This window comes from Anolis sagrei, chromosome 2 (genome assembly GCF_037176765.1).
Source record: "Anolis sagrei isolate rAnoSag1 chromosome 2, rAnoSag1.mat, whole genome shotgun sequence".
Lineage (NCBI taxonomy): Eukaryota > Metazoa > Chordata > Lepidosauria > Squamata > Dactyloidae > Anolis > Anolis sagrei.
Window position 1 is genome coordinate 153,655,814 of NC_090022.1, and position 20,874 is coordinate 153,676,687.

The 20,874-nt window shown below is 39.0% G+C and overlaps 1 protein-coding gene across 5 annotated transcripts in view; it reads left to right on the plus strand.

The window, feature by feature from the left end:
- Positions 1-16,354, plus strand: part of RNF38 (ring finger protein 38) — a 150,631-nt gene extending 134,277 nt beyond the window's left edge. For all 5 annotated transcript variants that reach the window (XM_060763739.2, XM_060763742.2, XM_060763741.2 and 2 more), the window contains 8 exons: positions 110-277; positions 3,239-3,409; positions 4,311-4,472; positions 5,509-5,615; positions 6,251-6,335; positions 8,887-9,008; positions 11,740-11,839; positions 12,730-16,354. In XM_060763739.2, coding sequence (XP_060619722.2) covers positions 110-277; positions 3,239-3,409; positions 4,311-4,472; positions 5,509-5,615; positions 6,251-6,335; positions 8,887-9,008; positions 11,740-11,839; positions 12,730-12,792 — 978 coding nt within the window. In that variant the 3' untranslated portion in view covers positions 12,793-16,354. The remainder of the gene's footprint in view (positions 1-109; positions 278-3,238; positions 3,410-4,310; positions 4,473-5,508; positions 5,616-6,250; positions 6,336-8,886; positions 9,009-11,739; positions 11,840-12,729) is intronic.
- The last annotated feature ends 4,520 nt before the right edge of the window (positions 16,355-20,874 follow it).

A 20,874-nucleotide genomic window follows, 5' to 3' on the forward strand; every position in this document is an offset into this window, starting at 1 on the left:
TCGATAACTAGTACCCATTTATCTCAGCAGATTTTATGTCTTTTAAATTGAAAAAAAATGTATCTTTTGGTTTTGAACTGCTGAAAACTTCTTGCTACCATTCACACAGATTCACCAGGGCACAGTGCCTGTTTCGTATACAGTGACCACCGTGGCGCCACATGGGATTCCACTTTGCACAGGTCAGCACATACCAGCTTGCAACACACAGCAAGTCCCAGGATGTTCTGTGGTCTTCAGTGGACAGCATCTCCCTGTCTGCAGTGTGCCTCCCCCAGTAAGTGGTTTCCAAATCTTAATTTTGGTGACAAAGAATTCAGATGACTTTGGAGATCCACAATGGAATATATCTGTATTGTTTGTTTGATCATAAGCCGCACTAGGGTCACTGGGACTAATTTCTAAGTACAGAATGTCCTCAATTTATGAACAAGATAGGTTATGTAGGTTTATTCTTAAGTTGTATTTGTCTATAAGTAGGAAAAGGTACGTTTCTTAAGTGTAACTCCAGCCAATCAATATATATAAGCTTTGGATAGCATAGGGAATAGTTAATACCCCTGTGGTGTTTATTTTGCTGTCTGTGTCCCTGTTTAGAAGATTTCACCTCACTTTCTGTCCCTGTGAGAATACGATTTTGAAAAATTTAACTTGTTGTGGAAATAAGGATTGGTAAGAAAGCCTCAGTGGAGGCACCTTTTCCCCATGATGACTCTTTCAGGAATGAATTTAGGGTAGTTTTAAGGTAGTTTGCTTCCAAAAGGTAGTTTTCTCTCACTTACTATTGTCTCATCTATATTCTTAACTATGAGACATTTGTAAATTGGCAGAAACTGCTAGTATTTCTCAATGGATGTTGGTCTTCAGGTAACAACTGAAATGTTTTTATTGTTTATAAGAGTTTTATTCCCAGTAGCTATATTGTGTGTTGGAAGTGATATATACATAACATTGGAATATACACCCTGTGGTTTTTAATTACAATTTTTAATAACTTAGAGGAGGAGGGAATTTCTGTACTACTGACCAACTGTTATTTTGAAGCCAAAATTTTAAGGATCTGTCCTGTCTGATAGGAAAGAGGCATCCAAAAGAATGGATAAAAATCCTCCTACTAAGGAAGAGAGGTATCTCATGCCTGAAAATAATCATGGGTTGTGCTGTAGTTGTGGTTTCTTCAACCTCTCCTGTAAATCTTTGCCTTCATCAAGGGGAGAGCTTTTTCTCTGGCTTGCTCTCTCTCTTTAAGTTTGTCTTTTTATCGTTCAGCAGCTCCTTTGCTATATAATGCCTTCAATATTTTAAAATTTATTTCTTTTTACATCTAACCTTGCTTTTAAAAAGAGTATTCTTCTTTTTACCTGACCCCCTGTTGTGTATTTGTATCCCTTGCCATTGCTTTGCTCTCTGAACAAAGTTACCATGGTGCAGGTGGAATTTGCTCTTCCACTTACTCAGGAAGAAAGAGATGGCATATTATAATCCAGTCCTGCTCAGCCTGCCAAGTGGGAGTGCTTATTGCAATGGTGTCAACTGTTAGATGCTAGAGTGCAGTGTGTGTTTATATGACAGCGCAGGATGGCATTTAGCACAAAATTTATAGAGTGGCTCCATAGACCATCCATGGCACTTATTAATATTGATGTCTCCACAGAGGCTGCCTTTTGGCAAAAGAATTCTGCCAGAAGAGTATGGCCCAATATAGTTGGAAGATTAGCTTAGATATTGAGAATTAGCATTTTTCAGTAAGCCATGTCATCTCTCAAGGTTACAGTATGTTAGTTCAGTTTCGTCAGTTTAGTGCTTGATGTGCTCTTAATGTGGTTGATCAAGAGGCTTGATGTGCTCTCAGACATCTTTCTTTGTGTTTTTGGTAATCTATGGCATCTATAGAATTCTGCTCCAGCACTGAATTGCTAATGGATACTTTCTTTTTATCATTCACTATTAAGTGATGTGGAGATACAGTCTGTAGCCATTATTGCTGTTTTCTTGATACTCGCCTCTAATCCTGCTTTTGCACATGTTTAACTTTTCTCAGTACCATTCCAAAATCCTTGCTTCTGATAGTAATATGGTGTTAATCTGCGTTATTTTAAATTACCAGTCAACCTCCAATTTCTGCATTTCCTTTCCCATCTAACCACACTTTCTATATGATATGTTGCATGTATAGGATGATAAAATGTGGCTTTATCTGGCCCACTTGTCAGTTGAAAGCCGTTCTTTGTCAGTATTCTTATCCCGACTATAGTTTATGCAGATGTTGTGGCAAACACATTTCTGATCGCTATTACTAGGAATAAAGCACCTCACGGTCATAAGATGCATGCCTTCTTGGTGGTAGCAGGATCTAAATGGTGTGTAAATGTGGAAATGCATCTTGACTATTATTACTGTGCTTAGGATTTGCATCACTAAGTGTTCTACAACTGTGGCAACGTCTCTGCTTCAGTCACATGTAAACAAGACACAAGCATATGTCTAATTTTTAGAGTTCAAGGAAGGTGTATATCCTAGCTGGCCCTGTTTATGTGTTTAAAAGTCACAGTTTTTGCCATTAGACAACAAGTTTGGTAGCAGCCAACATATTTTTTAACATGTGGGGAATGCCTTGTTTTTACTGAGGAGTGCGCCTTTTGAAGTGTTCTGGAGATAGAATTCTTTTAAAAAGTGATAATTTAATAGCTGAAGTATTAGTGGTAGATTTGGTGATTTGGGTAGTGTGCAAACTCGAGTAGGTCCAGATTAGTTGATCCATTATGCCTCTTATAACTTTTTCCTGAAAGTTGCTTATATTGACCTAACCCATCATTCTTAATGACTCATTCACATCTGACCTGAAGAAGTCTTTATTGCAAGTACCCAATGTTTCAGCTGACCCTATGTGGAAACATTGGCATAATTTAAACAGAAAGCAACAATATTGAAACCAGAGGGAGGGAAAACTATACTTAGGTGATTTTATTTAAATAAAAAAAAAAGCTTCATAACACTATGTAACCTGAATTCTCTTCCAAGCATTCTCTATACTGTTCCAGTGGGTTTTTTCTTTTACTTTGCATAATTTATTTTGTTTTGCAAGTCTTGGGGAGTGTCAGATCTTCTGTTGGTAACTATACTTTGCTGTGTAAATAAATCATGTGTTGTTTTATTCCGATGTCCCTTTACAGTGATAAGAACATTCAAGTCTTATACATTACATAAAGGTTGTGAATACTTCTCTTCTTTTTTGCAGATGCTTCAGGCGTGTTCTGTTCAACACCTGCCTGTTCCATATGCAGCTTTCCCACCCCTTCTTTCTAGTGATCCATTTCTTTTGCATCCTCCTCATCTCTCTCCGCATCATGCCCCACACTTGCCACCTCCAGGCCAGTTTGTTCCCTTTCAAACACAGCAGTCACGGTCGGTAGGTATCTTTAAATATATTTTCCCTCGCACACATGTGCTTAAAGCTAAAGAGGTGTTTGGCTGCCCTGGGATCATATGGGGAATTACATGAATGATAATGTGCCTGTTGCATATCTCTTCAGCTTTCAAACCATTCAGAAATCATTACAATTTGGTTGAGAGGTTACAATACATTTTTATGTAGGATAAGATTTCCAGGTTTTCCAGGCAGGTGCATATCATTAGAAATCTAGCAAATAACAGGATAGGCAGCTAGAGTAGTTTTGAAGTGGAGAAGGCTTTTTCAGCCTGATTTTACAGTGAACTCTAGTGCATAAATATACCTCTCTGAGTGTCTCATCCTAAGGGTAGGAAAGGTCATTTTATTTCAGAATACACTGATATCAATGTGTTATATGTAACTTACAGATATAAATACTGGAAGAAGTGCAGGGGAGATGTGTCATACTGTATGCAAAACATCTTCCTGATACTGAAATAAGCAATACTGTATTTCTCCAATTCTATGATGCACTTTTTCTCTGTATAAAAATCTCTAAAAACGATGCACGTCTTAGAGTTGCAGGTGTATCTTATATATATTTTGGTGGTGGTGATACTGAAATTAGGGTGTGTCTTATAATCAGTGGCATCTTACAATTGAAGAAATGTGGCACATGTTTCATTACAGTTAAATACATGTATGAAGAATTGGAGTGGGTTCATTAAACTTTGGGGGAAAAAAAGTAATTCTTTATTTTCCCATGTGTAAATGGTTTTCACTTTAATTTAGAAACAGTAGATAGCATGGACACATTTGTACTATGTACTGGGTTTGTTCACTTGTTTTTCAATTACAGTAGTAAATAATATATTACCAACGTTTAAACGTAGCCTGGTTTGTATTTGTTTTTCTTTAGCCTCTTCAAAGGATAGAAAATGAGGTAGAGTTGCTTGGAGACCACCTTCCTGTTGGAGGTTTTACCTATCCGCCTTCAGCCCATCCACCAACATTGCCTCCCTCGACCCCTCTCCAGTTCTTAACGCACGACCCTTTACACCAAGAGGTGTCCTTCGGAGTAGTAAGTCATGACTTTTGGCATTTTATATTCAGTCATTCTGCACATGAGGTTGACACTTTGGCACTTTAGTTGTGATTTGAAGGCAGCTAGTTTTAACAACAGATGGTCTACATCAGGGGTCCTCAAACTTTTTAAACAGAGGGCCAGGTCACAGTCCCTCAAGTTGTTGGAGGGCCGGATTATAATTTGAAAAAAAATAATGAATGAATTCCTGTCACATTGCACATATCTTATATGTGGTGCAAAAAAAAAAGCAACTTAAAGACAATGCAATAATTAAAATGAAGAACAATTTTAACAAATATAAACTTATTAGTATTTCAGTGGGAAGTGTGGGCCTGCTTTTGGCTGATGAGATAGGATTGTTATTGTTGTTGTGTGCTTTCAAGTTGTTTCAGACTTAGGTTGACTCTGAGCGAGGGCCGGGTAAATGACCTTGGGGGGCCGTATTCGGCCCCCAGGCCTTAGTTTCAGGACCCCTGGTCTACATTTTAAACTGTGTTTTTATTTTATTTGAAGTGTTATAGTGGTTGTTTTTATAAATTTTATGTGATATTGTTTTTATACTAATGTACTGTTTAAGTTATATACTACACTTCTAATGCCTTGCAAGCTGCCCGAGTCTCTTTTGGGAGATGGTGGCGGGATATAAATAAAGTTTATTACATTATGATGATGATGATGATGATGATGATTATTATTATTATTATTATTATTATTATTTACTTTTTATCAATTCCACTTCCTGCATACATTCAGATTCTTTTTCATTGCAAAAGTAATGTCTGTAGTGATTAGAATCACATTAATACATGTGGCTTCTAACTTTTGGAAATCTTGTGTCTCACAGAATTTGAGAATGTTTATGCAACACATTTAATTCATTCATTTCTGAAAGTTAGGATACCTAAGTTTTTACCTTTGGTAAAAACTTTTTTGCATCTGAAAGTCTAGTCAAGTGCTACTTAAACAAAACAAGTGTACATTGTACTAAGCTGTCATTCTACTAAAATACACTTTCCACTGCTTTTTTTAGCCTTATCCACCTTTTATGCCTCGAAGACTTACAGGACGCAGCCGATACCGGTCCCAGCAGCCAATACCGCCACCCCCATACCACCCTAGCCTTTTGCCATATGTGCTGTAAGTATGTTATGTTTTAATGACTTGTTGGGAACGTGTTGAGAGACCCAGCTTTGGAATCTCCTGACCACATGCAGGCCAAAACCTACAATTTCCTGAGAGGGATATTTGGAATAATTCTGGTCATTTTTCAAAGCAGATTTCCAATTGTCTGGTGATAGAAGTGCCCCACCTTCCCCCCAGACCAAACCACCAAAATATTTGGGGGAGGGCATGGTGTTATATTTATATGAACATTTTTATATTTATACGAACAGGATCTACACATGCCAAGAGAGTGACACAATTCCTGTCCTTTACAGCCCTTTTTCATACCTTTACAATAGATAACATCATTTTGCCAAGAAAAGTTATATGTAGCCCAGCCTGCAAAAGGGTCAACAGATTTAATGCAGATGTCAAGTCTTTTGTGGTACCTGAGAAGGATAAACGTATGTAAAGTGGAAGGAGAACTAATCTAACTGTATTTGTGAACTGATGAATTTGTAGTATGCCTTTCTATTGATTGGAATAAAATTCAAATGCTTGATTAGTTTTAAAAGACCACAGGCAAAGGTCCAAAGTTGAAGGAATTGATTTCCCCCCTATTTCTTTGACTTACACTAAATCATCATGCTGGCTCGCTCTTTCCACAGATCAATGCTTCCTGTACCACCTGCAGTGGGGCCAGCCTTCAGTTTTGAGCTGGATGTAGAAGATGGTGAAGTCGAAAACTATGAGGTCAGTTGATGCCGTTGAACCTTAGGATGAACAGCAGCCTTTTCAGTAGCCTTTTTAGTTGGTTGCTTGCTCTCTGCTTTTCCCCAATGAAGTCATGTTCTCTTGTTGAATAGTGGGAACTTTATTGTATGAAGCTGCAGTGCAAGAGGGGATGTGAAATTGGGTGGCAGGAGTTTTTTGCTCATGATTTAGGGCAATCCCACTTAAACCTTTGGTTAATGAATAATGTAGTACAAAGAATAATTAAGGAACATGTGCAAAGACAATTCATAATAGCTATGGTATACAATTTCTGGATCATGGGATTTTAATGTTTATACTAGGATGATTTTATGCTTTGTCTGAATATTTAGATTTTGCGAATGTCTTGTGTTTAATGGTTTTAATCGATTTTAAGTTCATAGTTATATGTAGTAATTAGTTATTACGATTTCTTTATGTACTATATGTTGCCGTTTAATTTTTTTCCAGTAGTATGTCGCTCCAGGGGTGAGAAAGGCAGTATATAAATACAGTAAATAAATAAATAAACCACATATATAACAGATCCCACGGTTCAGGAAGGCCACCTAACATTCTAGAATGAATGTATTGGAAGTACAGGCAACTGTAGGGCTGTAAGAGGAAGAGAAAATTGCTTGTGTGAACTTCTTTCTAATTCCTTACGCATTGGCCATTTGTAGCTTGTTAACTGCCATCAACCAGACTTCAGATTACAGCAACTCTATGAATGAGAGACCTCGAAAACACGCTGTCACCAACAAGCTGGCTGCAGTCTTACAGACTCAGGGCTCTGGCTTCCTTTATTGGGTCTAACCACCTGCGATGCAGACTTGTTCTTTTCTTAATGTCCCCCACTTTGCTAAGCATTATTATATTTTTAGTGAATCATGTCCTCTCCTGGTATGTCCAGACTGCAGGGTGGGACATCAAAGATTTTGCACATTTTGAAGGGGCAATAAAATTGAACAAAGCTATCTAGAAAACAATGCATATATTTCTGAAAATTCCATAAGAACAGTTTTGTTATGATGGGTTTTCAAACTCATATCAGAAAAATCATTTTATAAAAATTATAGACGGGAAAGCATGGGGGGAAATGGAAAAATGGAGGGGAAAATCAGTTTTTTCTCCATTTCTTTCCAAAGCCATTTCCCCCCCCCCCCAAAAAAAATTGGGAGGCGAGTGTGTAGAAACAAAAACTCTCAGAAATGTTTCATTAAGCTCTTCATGTTATATAGTTTGAATACCATGTCATAGGTATAATATGTATCATTGGAAAATAACATATCCTACACATTTTTCAATTTTTCTGGAAAGAAATTGTTTCCTAATTTTTCCGGGGTTTTTTCCAGGCCCTCCCATTTCTAGTAAAGATGCAGTTTTCAATCAACATTCAGAATCCTCCAACTCAGACTTGATATCCTCAATACCATGACATGCTTATGAGTGGAATGCCTTGCGATTGCTGACTGGATGCTCTTTTCTGGCAGGGATTTTCTTTTCAGTATGCGTCCAGTTGCCCAAAGATTATAAATGCATAGTAAACTGCATTTCGACTGAACATCGAGAGAACGGTTGTTCTCATAATACACTTGAACAATAAAGTTCACAAGTCCAACTCATGATGGGTACTATAAACAGCAAGCCTATTTACTATATTTATTTATTTACTATATTTATATACCGCCTTTCTCACCCCGGGGGGGACTCAAGGCAGTTTACAACATAATAATGGCAAGATTCAATGCCAACATACAGATAGACAGAAAAAAATCACAATAACACTAACCTATAACTATAAATTGAAATAATTAAAATAATTAAAACATGAGACATAAACAACATTTAAGCATTAAAAAAGCATTAAAACATCCTAATATAAATATTAAAATCACATAGTCCAAAAAGCCTAACCTACAGAATTAGACCTACCTCACCTCGCTATCCCCACTAAATAGAGGAGATCTTTATGCCCCACCCTTGAAATAGAGGAGATCTTTATGCCCCACCCTATAGAACTGGCCTTAACAGCATAAAAGGCTCAGACAGCCCTACCACTGCAAATGTTAGTGGTGTAGTGGAATGCTACAGTTACTCAACTTAAAGTACAATGCAATGAAAAGTAATAGTTGTATTTATTGAAAAAATACAGTTTGCTTAAAAGATCTTAAAATGTTCTTTAATCTTCATTAAAGAATGTTATACATTGCGGCATGCAACATCTTGTTAGGTTGTGTTTCTACTGCCAAGCCATTCTACCAAGAACAGCTAAATCCAATATAAATTATTCCAATTTGCCTAATCTCTTGGTTTGCATAATTCTGATTTGTTGATCATCCCTAAAAAGCTATTGTTTTTGTGTTTTGATATTTGTATGTTTACTATATGCTTCTATGGTTGTATTTAATTATGTTTTAATATGTGATTTCACCTGTTGTGTCTCACCTCGAGCCAAAAAGAGAGGCGGGTAATAAAGAAATAAACAATGTTATTAATATTAATATTGGAGTTAATGGCTTATGTTTTAAAATATTACTTTTCTTTACAGGCGCTGCTAAACTTGGCAGAAAGACTGGGAGAGGCCAAACCAAGAGGACTGACAAAAGCAGATATTGAACAACTTCCATCCTATAGGTTTAACCCAAATAACCATCAATCGGAACAGACTTTGTGAGTATTTCTCCCCCTTCCTTTTTTTTCTCAGTTATTCTTGTAAAACTTGTGTCCCTCTGTCGCCAACCACTCAATACAGGAAGCAGAACAGTTCGTAAAAAGGGAAATAAAACCAGTAAGGCATTGCTCAATCCTTAAAAGTGATGTCCAGTTACTATATGCTGCCAGATAGATAGATCTCCACAGCCAAGAAAATGGAAAGGTCCATTGTTTAGGATTCAAGCAGAACTCCACAGAAGGACCCAAGCTGATTTCTTCCTTTTCTTGAGGCTTCATATTAAACCCAGCATAACTAGTAACTCTAATGTCTAAAAATTCATTTGCTTTCTTCAGTGTACTTCATAGTTTAGATGCTAAATCACCTTGGAAAGTAAGGTTTTTCTTAAACGTTAGTAGTGGGGATACATTTACAATTTGTCCTTATTAGGCTAAAATAGTCACAGTTGAGCGGACTGCGCCACTACTGTAGTTTAGTGACCCTCATTGTCTCCCTGTAGCGTTACTAGGGTTGTAGTTTTCGTTTTTTAACAGCCTTTCCCTCACTCTGCTTCAGGATTAAAAGTTATACACTTATTTTGCATTCTGCAGTAGATTATTTATTTTTGAGAGAGAAAAGTTCTAATAAAGTCCAGTAAATACGAGTTCGAATTGTAGCCACTGTGCACACAAAAATGTGCTGTTTCCAGTCAGAAAATATTTTGCAAAACATTGAAGATTTTTTTAAATAAAACTTTCATTAAAAAAACTCACAAAAATTAGGGAATGTGCAAGAAATAATTTTGATGTGTTTTGGGGGGCCTTTGGCTGTTTTTATTTATTCTGAATGTGAAAGGTAAATGAATTTGCCTCAGCTCTGCCTTGGATTGTTGTGGTTTAAAAGGTAATTAGAGGGACTGGTTCTAAGAAGACTAGTTCTTCTTATCACTTGGAAAGTGTGCTCAAAAAACATTAATGACATGGAACTGATATTGCCACTTTTAAACTAACAAGAGAAGCAAAGTATGGCCTACACCACTGCTTCTTAAACTGTGGGTCCCGACCCCAAAGGGGTTCCCTTTAGTTCAAGTGTTGAAGTCATGAAAAAAATTGGCAACATTAAAGGGTTTCTGATCGCCATCTAGTGGTTGTTTTAGACATTTACGGAAATCTGTTTTGTAATGGGTTTTGCTGAAGAAGCTTCAGCTGTACTGAATTAAAAAGGAAAATCGGCTTGTTTTGCAAGGCTTGCAAATGCTGATTTTATTATCAGTAAATTTTTGATTTTTTATACCTATTTTATATACTTACATACCTGAGGTTCCCTAAAAATATCTCGGGCTGAAAGGAGTCATGAGTGAAAAAAGTTTAAGAAGCCTTGCAGTAGCATCCTTCCCTGATTCAGTAAACACAGCAGCCTTTCTTTCTGAAGCTATACAGTTGTCAGATATGTCTGCTGCTTTTCTTTACGAAATACAGCTTTATTATTATTTCTGTATTTGATTAATTAATTTAATTACAAAATAAACTTACATACTGTGCAGTCTTTGCTCCTGGAAGAAGCAAAGGAGACTTGCCTTGCTAATAAATTGGTGTTGATTTTCAGAGCTGGAAAATCGGCTATTTAGATGTCACAGCATCTGTGAACTTACTCAGTGATCATAGAGTTGAAAGAGATCACATGGCCCATCTAAGTCCAACTCCCTGCCATGCAGGAAAAGCACATTCAGAGTACCCCTAAGAGATGGCCAGTACCCCTGATACTTGCCAAATCATTGGGTCTTCCTTTGCCTGCTTAATAATAATCATTATCATCTTTAATTATACCCCACCACCATCTCCCCAAAGGGGGCTCGGGGCGGCTTACATGAGGCCACACCCATCAATACAGAAAACACAATATAAAAAAAACGCAACAGAAAATCAGAAAATAAAATAACATAAAATACTAAACCAATGTAAATATGTAACACAACAATATAAAATCAAAACATTAAACCACTAAAAATGATCACAGCTTACTTATGCGATCCCTCGTTGGACGAGTAGGATAGTCTTCCATGATCAGTATTCTTTTGGATCCATTGGTGGCTGTGGAGTCCTATTCTTAACAGTGGGTAGGGCCAGTTCAAAGATTAAAATTTTAAAACACTGGGAGATAGGGCAGTGTAAAATATCAGGAAGGGGATCCGGGGGATAAGGTAGGAGTTCATTACTGTACAAAATGATAAAAGGATTGCTAAATTGAAATATGTGAAGTGCTTTTAATACTCAGAGCACTAAATCAGTAATCATGATTACCAGAAAATGATGTAGGCTGGAGCTGTTAATAACTTTGTTGCTAGTACTTTTTTTTCATGTCAGGAGCGACTTGAGAAACTGCAAGTTGCTTCTGGTGTGAGAGAATTGGCCATCTGTAATGACGTTGCCCAGGAGATGGCCAGATGTTTTGATGTTTTATCATCCTTGTGGGAGGCTTCTCTCATGTCCCCGCATGGGGAGCTGGAGCTGACAGAGGGAGCTCAACCCGCTCTCCCCAGATTCGAACCGCTGACATATTGGTCAGCAGTTCTACTGGCACACCAGGGGCTTCACATTCCTAGTATTGCTCCCTTGGTTTTTGAACTTCAGTTAAATGTGTTGTATTTATGTCGTGCTTGCAGAAATCTCCATAGAAAAGGTGGCTATATTCACAGAGATTTTTAATGAAGCTATTCTTGTCCAATATGATGTTTCATCTTCTCTCTTTTAGGTGTGTAGTGTGCATGTGCGACTTCGAGTCGAGGCAACTACTTAGAGTTTTACCGTGTAACCATGAGTTCCATGCCAAGTGTGTTGATAAATGGCTGAAGGTAATATTACATTTTATTGTGTGGGGGGGGGGGACGGACTATAGTATCCTAATTTTATATTTCTCTGTTCATTTGTAGGGATGTTTACTTAAAACTATGGAGAAGGCAAAATATATTAAAGTCTAGCTGATACTAGTTTCTTCTTGTTTTTCCTGTAAAACCAGGAAGTTTTTAGAGGTTCTGTTTATGTTATACAATTAAAATTGGTAAAAGTATTATTATTATTACGTATTGTCGAAGGCTTTCATGGCCAGAATCACTGGGTTGTTGTAGGTTTTTCCGGGTTATATGGCCATGTTCTAGAGGCATTTTCTCCTGACGTTTCGCCTGCATCTATGGCAAGCATCCTCAGAGGTAGTGAGGTCTGTTGGAAGTAGGAAAATGGGTTGAAACATTCACACCTAGCTCCAGCAGTCAGGAGTCCTTTGTCTCACCCTGGTCATTCCACAGATATATAAACCCATTTTCCTACTTCCAACAGACCTCACTACCTCTAAGGATGCTTGCCATGGATGCAGGCGAAACGTCAGGAGAAAATGCCTCTAGAATATGGCCATATAACCCAGAAAAACCTACAATAACCCATTATTATTATTAATTGTGGATAATCGACAGTGATGGGAGTTGCTGTTCACTAACATCTGGGCACTCAAATCGGGCAAAAACTAAAATGCACTGACCACTATATAAAAATTATATCCACAGATTCTCTGTCCATGGATTCAACAACTCTTTGAAAATAACCCTAAGGCTAACGTGGCCCTTGATGAAAATTAGTTTGATACCCCTTTTTTAAAACATGGCATATTTTTCTTAGTTTATACATATACAGTGTGATTGTACCTCCAGCAGTTCCATAAACATTGTCTTTGTTTACTTTTATTTCCTAGGCAAATCGTACCTGCCCTATCTGCAGAGCGGATGCCTCAGAAGTGCATCGTGATTCAGAATGACCGGCCTAAGAGCACAATTCTCCTTTGGGTGTTCCTAGTCACATGTGTATATATATATATGAACTCTCCATTGAACTTAAACCGTGTGGCTTCCAGCCTTCCCTTCTACAAAAGGGTCAATGGACCTTTCTTTGCACTGTGTGATTTAATCAACTATAAAGCTTATAATTAGTCTTCACAATTATGGGATTGTTATACTAACTGTGTGATTGGAACTCCAAAGAATATTTTTTTTCCTTTTAGCTTAATTTCGTGTGTGCACTAACATTCCCTGGTTTTTGTGTGATCATTCCGAGTGTTGCTGCGAGATTACAGTGGAACGTGATCTTCTAGCATGTGCTTTTATATTAAAAAAAAGTGGTAGCTCCAAACAATATAGCAATCTACCTTATATAGAGCCTTCAAATACTGTGAGTGGGAATAAACTGTGTGGGTGGGGTGCGTTGATCGCAGGGTGTCTCTGTGTGTGTATGCGGAAGTGAGGACGGGGTTGAAAGGCCGTGCGCGAGAGGACTTATATACCAGCATGTACTGAGGATGTGTGTGTGTAGTATTAATTATGCTGCAATGTATAATCTTGTGTGTTATTTAAACAGTACTAGTACTGTACACTGGTTTCTTTCCTTGCGTTCGCAGTTGCACACTGAATGCTAAGGGTGCAGCAATTATAGACATTTGATACTTCATTCCCCCCCTCCTTCCATGTATTTAATAGTATCAGAAGGCCTTTTTGCTTTTATTCAGACAACAATGACGCTTCCCATTGATTGGAGATCTTCTGTCTGTTGTTATAGAGCGTACTGACTTCTCGGTTATTACCAATATTTACATAGACTTTTTCTCAGGCTGTTGGATGTCCATGTTTGAAAACATATATTTGTGGCTCACTGCTAACCTTAGAAGGAGTTGCAGCATTGCACAGCCAGGTAGCAATATTACAAATTCTCAAGAGATTAGTTGAAGTTGGAAGTTTTTCTCACATCCTTTTTTTCCCCAGAATTTTTTTTCCAGCCAATATTGGCTGTTTCCTGTTAAATTCTCAAACTTAGATTTTTATTTGAGATATTAAGAGTTACATTTTGTTCCATTTTGCCCATAAAACAAAAGAGCAGAGGATCTCGGGAGAGTCTTGTGCAAGTGCTTCTTGTATTGTTGGCAGTATAGCTGCTTAAATACACAATTGAGCTTATGAACACTGACACTCACTCACGTTCCTTTTCATAAACTTGTACAATTGAAATCAGTTTGAAAAGAGACATGAATGCCCTTTCATCTCTTTAGAAGTCCACGACCTTAAAAATAAAATTCTTAGCACTTTCCTAGAGATAAAGCATTGACTTCCCCCATGCCAGCCTTGGTACCATTTTAATCCTTTACTGCCTGACAGAAATGTCGAAGGAGACTGTTTCTACCTTGCTGTGCCTGCATTGACAAGATATTGATATTGAAGCGTCCTTGGTGTCATATGGCTAGAACGAAAAAACACTCATGGTCAAGAATGGGCTGGTGTAAAGAAATCAAGGAAAAAAAGAATAAATGCTGTGAATTTGGAGTTGACCTCCTTTCAACTGCCTCCTGGATAATTGGGGGGGAAATTGACATCACTTACCATTTTAGACTTGGCGTTTATAATCCCCCTCCCCTCCAAGTACACGGTTACACGTTATTACAGATGGACATTTCTCTTCTTTTTGATTTAAGCACCACAACTAACGTTTGGTTGCAACAGCACAAGCACCGCAGCTAGCAATATTGCTGGAATCTGCTGTCTGTCGGCTTTTATGTTCCTCCTTGCCTCCTTTTCTAAGGCTTTTTGTATGCTGCTATATGTTAAGTCTGTTTGTTCCTCCACAACAGTGTTCGTTATGAATCGTCCTTCCTTCCGAAGGCTCTGCTGACCAATCGCAGCTTGTGGTTCTGCAAAATGAAAAAGCACAATTCTTAATCCTCCCTTCTTTTCGGATAACCGTTTGCCTCTGTTTCGTAGCTAGGCGCCTTAGTCTGTCCATAGTGTCAAGATCTGAAAGCAAATTTGCCACACTGTATGCGACGTTAGCAAACGCTACCATTTTCTTCCCCTCAGTAATCGTCTCAACATGTCAGAAAGGTTAAATTGCACATAGTAGACTTTATTTTTCTAAAACAAACAAAATCATGGGTTGGGAGGTGGGCCGGGAGGAGCCACACGCAAGTTTTACAGTACTTTGGGTCTTTTTTATATTGCTGGACAAAACAATTTTTACCTGTACTAAACTAACTGTAACGCGACCCCACCCAGTGTCTACTGTCAAAGCAAAGAAATAAAGGCACTTTCCTCTAACAAAGTGATAAGGCACATAGTACCTACTTTTGAGAAGTGACTTCTCAGCCCTGAATTGGATCCGTGCTGCAGCGCAGAGGTCTATCCCTTGCTTCCCAGTTTCAGGTTGGCAGAGGGATATGGCTGCCATAGAGAATATGTTGGTGGTATCACCAGAGTTTGTTGTTGCACTTCTGTGGCTGATCTCTCCCCCCTGAATGACTTTTGTTTGCATGGGGCTCTTGCAAAAGTGGGTGGATCTATTTCCTGCGGTTCAGTGTGTGTGTGAGAGAGACACACGCATGGCACCCCTGAACTCGCTCAGTCTGGTGGCCGAAGGATTCCCAACCCAGCTGCCGCCAACCCGAATAGAAAGTAGGGGGAGGATCCGTGCTCAGCTGTTAACTGCCATGCGTTAATGCACATTTGTGCGCTCAGTCCCACATAACTCTCATGGGAGCCTGACGGCATCAGATTACATTGGGTTCGCCTCTCTGCCACCCTCCCACGCCTTCTCCCTACCTCTCCCACTAAAGGAAGAAAACAAAAAAAAAAGTTGGCTTTATCATGTTGGCACTGCTGGGGTTTTATTTGCATGAACTGTCAACTTAATTTGATCTGGCTTTTTTAAGAAAAGAAATCTATAAACTGGGTATAAAAAGGCCTTTTGGATATCTCTAAGGTCTTATTTTGTGGCTTTCTTTACAGATTTATTTTGTGCAAAGTAATTTTTTTTGTATAGAGTTTTTTGTACAGTCTCCAGGATGTGATTTTTGTTTTGTTTTGTTGCGGCTGTTCACGATTTCACCTCTTGTAATGTTTGGAACTTACTGACTCCTTTGTTTTGCTTTCCAAAAGTTCATTACAGACTCAGTTACTGGTAGGCCTGTCTAGGAGGGCCGCGGCTCTCTTGTTTTCCTTCGACCCCTTTGGTACCTTCAGTTACCTCATTTTGCTCTTTTGTGTTGCAGACTTGCTAATGATTATGAAAGCTTATGGGTTTTGTTAGAATCATATTTGTCAAGTGTTTCCTTTCAAATCATACTCCATTGTATCATTTAACATGTAGTTTTAAATGTATTATAAATATCTGTAACCAAATCATTTGAAGGCTTGATAAATTTTTAACAAAATTTGTACATTTTTTATGAGAGTTACTAGTAATGCTTTACTAAGTAGTGCAATGAATTTTTATTTTTAATCCCTGTGCCCAATTTTGGAGTTGAGAGGGTTGTTCAGTAATAAATGTATGATGTACACTTATACAGCTCTGTGGTGCTTCTTTTCACACTTAAGTACAACATTCGCTGTACTTCCTTCAAATTATCGCTGATGTTCTTTTAAACCCCCCAGGATATCTGTGAACTTATACAACGCAAACCCAAAAAAAGCATAATTATTTACATCTACTGGATCATCCATTGAAAGAGAGCTTCAGATTTCCTTCTCTGTGATAGTGAGGGTCAAAACATTAACTGCATTGCCTCTGGAACATCACTAAAACTGCAGCATAACTGAGTTACAAAGAGCTCTAATTTCCTTTGAAAATGGCATTCTCTTTATTGGGCTGTTGTGAGTTTTCCAGGCTGTATGGCCATGTTCCAGAAGCATTCTCTGCTGCCATTTTGTCCACATCTATGGCAGGCATCCTCAGAGGTTGTAAGGTCTTTTGGAAACTAGGCAAGTGGGTTTATATAGCTGTGAAATGTCCAGGGTGAATGCCCACTCAAAAAACAGGAATTCCTGACATGAAACGATCAGAGCCAGCTAACGCCTTCCAACAAAGGATCCCCCAAGCAAGAAGCAGCTAGTCTTTGAAGCTGCAAGGCCATTCAATGCTAATCAAAGTGGCCAATTGTGACATTCACACCTGCCTCAAACAGACAAAATTCTTTCTCCCAATCTGGACATTTCACAGTTATATAAACCTCACTTGCCTAATTTCCAACAGACCTCACAACCTCTGCCATAGATATGGGCGAAACGTCAGGAGATAATGCTTTTGGAATATGGCCAGACAGCTTGGAAAACTTAAAGCAACCCAGTGATTCTGGCCATGAAAGCCTTCAACAACACATTCTATTTACTGTTTTAGTTAATGTACCTTTTACACTGTTACAACACTTTTTTAAAAAAAAAGATAGTTACTCAAAGTATGCACAATTTGTTAAATGTAGCTGCACAGTAGAGTTAGCAAGTATATGCTGCCCCTCAAAACAAAGCCCTCCTAAGGCAATCTGTAAAAGATTATTATATACATAAGAGTGTATTTTAGCTTCCTAGTGCATAGCAGGGGTATTAATGTTCAGAATTATTTGCGCTAGAGCTTGAGTATCCCTTACTCAAAATGTTTGGGATCAGTATTTTGGATTTGCACATAATGTACATAATGAGATATTTTGGCGATAGGAACCAGGACTAATGTAAGATTCCTTTGTTTCATATGCTCCATATATAACATAACCTGGAGGTAATTTTATATGCAATGTTTTTAATTTTGTACTTGAAACAGTCTTTGTACATTGAAGTATCAGAAAGCCAAGGTGTCACTATCGCAGCCACCCATGTGAATGGTTTTGGATTACAGTTGTTAGGATTTCAGAATTCCATATAAAGGATACAGTCTGGATTTAAAAACCACCCAAAGTTGGCTGGTGTGCAAATTAAATGCAAGACAGAAACCTGTAATGACCATTTGCTTAGAATCCTTTCGGTTCAAAATCCCAATTGTCTCCTTTTTGCATATTTGTCCTCGATCCATTCTGTCCTGACGCCTCAAGACTGCTGAATGTTGGAAGCGTGCAACAACACTCAGTCCCCCTCTCAACACAAGAATTGTTTTACTTTAAAAGGATGTATAGAATTGCTGTAATGTTATGCTTCCCAACCATGAGCGAGGTGTTTGAAATCTTAGATTGACTCATTGCTTGGGATCTTGAAAAAAACATCCTTCAAGCCCTTGTGGACTCATTGAAGTCCCATTGAGTAGGTTTGTTTATGGAAGGAGGTGGCTCTTTCCTTTGAGAAAAAGCAACTTGCTGAAGGTCACCCAGTAGGTTTTCCATGGCTGAGAGGATTCGAGCCCTGGTCTCCAAAGTCCTAATCCAAGCTCACGTCAGGTTGGCTTTAATAATAATAATAATAATAATAACAACAACAACAATAAAACTTTATTTATACTCCACCACCATCTCCCCAAGGGACTCTGAGTGGCTTACATGAGGCCAAGCCCAACAACACATCAATTAAAACAACAAGCAGTAAGCAAAATAAACAATACAATTAATATAACTCACACATAGACAAAACACACAATGATTTAAAAACCTATGGCCAGGCCAAATGTAGTAGTTAAAACTTTAAAAATAAATGCTGGACATGAACAGAGGATGTATCTAGTAGGAGGGTTTTAAACCAAAATTAGAGAGCAACCCAATGGGTAATTAAAGTGCTTCTCACCGAGACCTGCAAAGTGAATTAACAGGCACAGCACAAACTGTCCAATTCTATCCAGATAATAAATTAATTAGTTCATTACAGACTTGTGTTTAGTTCAAAGTTCCACTGCTAGCATTAGAAACACTAGAGTTCTCCCACTGGCTTGTTGACTATAAATATGGCCATGCCTTGAGTTTTCCACCCATTTCTACTTTAGCTTTGATTGCTGTGTGCAGAATCCAGGAAGGCATTGTAGACAAATGGTGGCAAAGAGCCTATGACATATTGATGCCATCCCTGGACCACATCACACCAGAGAATGAATCCACTTTAAATGCAATTTCTTCCTCCTGCAGAATTCTGGAGTTTGTAGTTTAGTGAGGCTGTTAAAGGCTCCTCCCTAAACTACAAACCTCAGAATTCTGCAGGAGGCGGACACTGGATTTAAAGTGAATTCATTCTCTACTGTGATGAGGTCCTCTGTCTACTAGGACCTAACTCTGTCACTCACATCAGGTTCATTCATTTGCTCCCCTTTTAAAGTCATGGATGCTCACTATAATGGCACCATCTACAGGATTTAACTGTACATTTACATGTGCTGTTGCCTCCCAGATGCCATTATCCTGAGAATTATCCAAATATCCTGAGAACCAGAGTAGTTTGTGTGCTGGACTATGATTCAGAGAACTAAGATTTAAACCCTATGGCAGCTCACACCCTCCCAACCTCAGAGGAAGGCAAAGACAAATTTGCTCTGAACAAACTGGAGAGGGGTGGGTGGTTAGGAGGGAGGGCGTTCTCCCGAGCCCCCTCCCTGCCCTTTCCTCCTCTTCTTTTTCAGAGACTGCAGAGAGTGAAGGAAATACAGGAAATGTTTGGATCCCAAAGGGGTTGGTCTTGGTCAGAGTGAGATTGGTGGACAGGAGAGAAAAAGTGTATCCATTACACCCCGTATTGTCTACTCCTGATATGGAATCCTAGAGCTGGAAGAGATCCCCAAGGGCCATCCAGTCCAACCCACGGCCATGGCCAATCAAAGCACTCCCAATAGACAGGCAGTCTCTGCGGAATAAGTTCCAGAGAGGGAGACTCCCCCACACTTTGCAGTCAAATCTCTTTCCCTGCCATTTGAAGCGATTGCTCCCTTGTGCCCTGGTCTCTAGAGCAACAGAAAGTCAGTTTACCCCCTCATCTACAATGGGACACCCTTTTAAATCTCACATTCCCTCTCAACTGCCTCATCTTCCAGCTAAACTCTTCCTCCCAGCAGGAAAAGAGGAAGGAAAAAGAAGGAAGGAGGGGAAGGGAAGGGAAGGGGGAAGGGAAGAGAGAAGGAAGGACAAAGGGGTGGAAAGGAAGGAAAGGGAGGGAAGAAAGGGAAGGAGGAAGGAAAGAGAAGGAAGGAAGGAAGGAAGGATAGATGGGGGAGCACTGAAAAAAGGGGCTGCATCTGGGCCTGGGTTTGCCCACACCTGCTTTGGGCCAAACTTCTTGCAACGGTTCCGGTGCATTACTGCTGCTGTGAAGTTCTATACAGTCAAGTCTGGGCTATTTTTTTGCAACTGCAAATAAGATGCTCCACTGTCTCATCACTCTATTATTTATTTATTTATTTATTTGATACACAACAAAATTAGTACACAGCAAACAAGATCACCATGCTGGGTTTTGTATTTGATCACACGTCGGACACTTTCCAAGTGATGTATCGGTGAATAATGCATGCAGATCCAAGTAGGGTGGCCTTCTGCGGCTGGCAGATGGTAATTTTGTCAGAACTGATTGTTTTTAAGTGCAGGTCAAGGTCTTTAGGCACTGCATCCAGTGTGCCAGTCACAACAGGGACCACCTTGACTGGCTTGTGCCAGAGTCTTAGCAGTTCAATCTTTAAATCCTCATATCGTGTCAGCTTCTCCAGTTGTTTCTCTTCAGTCTTGCTGTCACCTGGGATTGCAACATTGACTATCCATACTTGGTTTTTTAACATGATCATGAGGTCAGGAATATTGTGCCCCAAAACTCTTGTCAGACTGAATTCAGAAATCCCAGAGTAGTTTGATGTGTTAATTTTCTGTAACCTTTTCCAGCTTGTGATCCCACCAGTTCTTTGTCGCAAACAGATGGTATTTGTGGCACAAGTTCCAATGGATCATCTGAGCAACGGTGTTATGCCTCTGCTTGTAGTCCATGTGCACAATCTTCTTGCAGCAGCTGAGAATGTGATCCACCGTTTCATCTGCTTCCTTGCAGAGCCTACATTTGGGATCTGTTGTCAAGTCTTCAGTTCTGGCTTTGATGGCATTTGTTCTAATGGCTTGTTCTTGGGCTGCAAGAATTGGGCC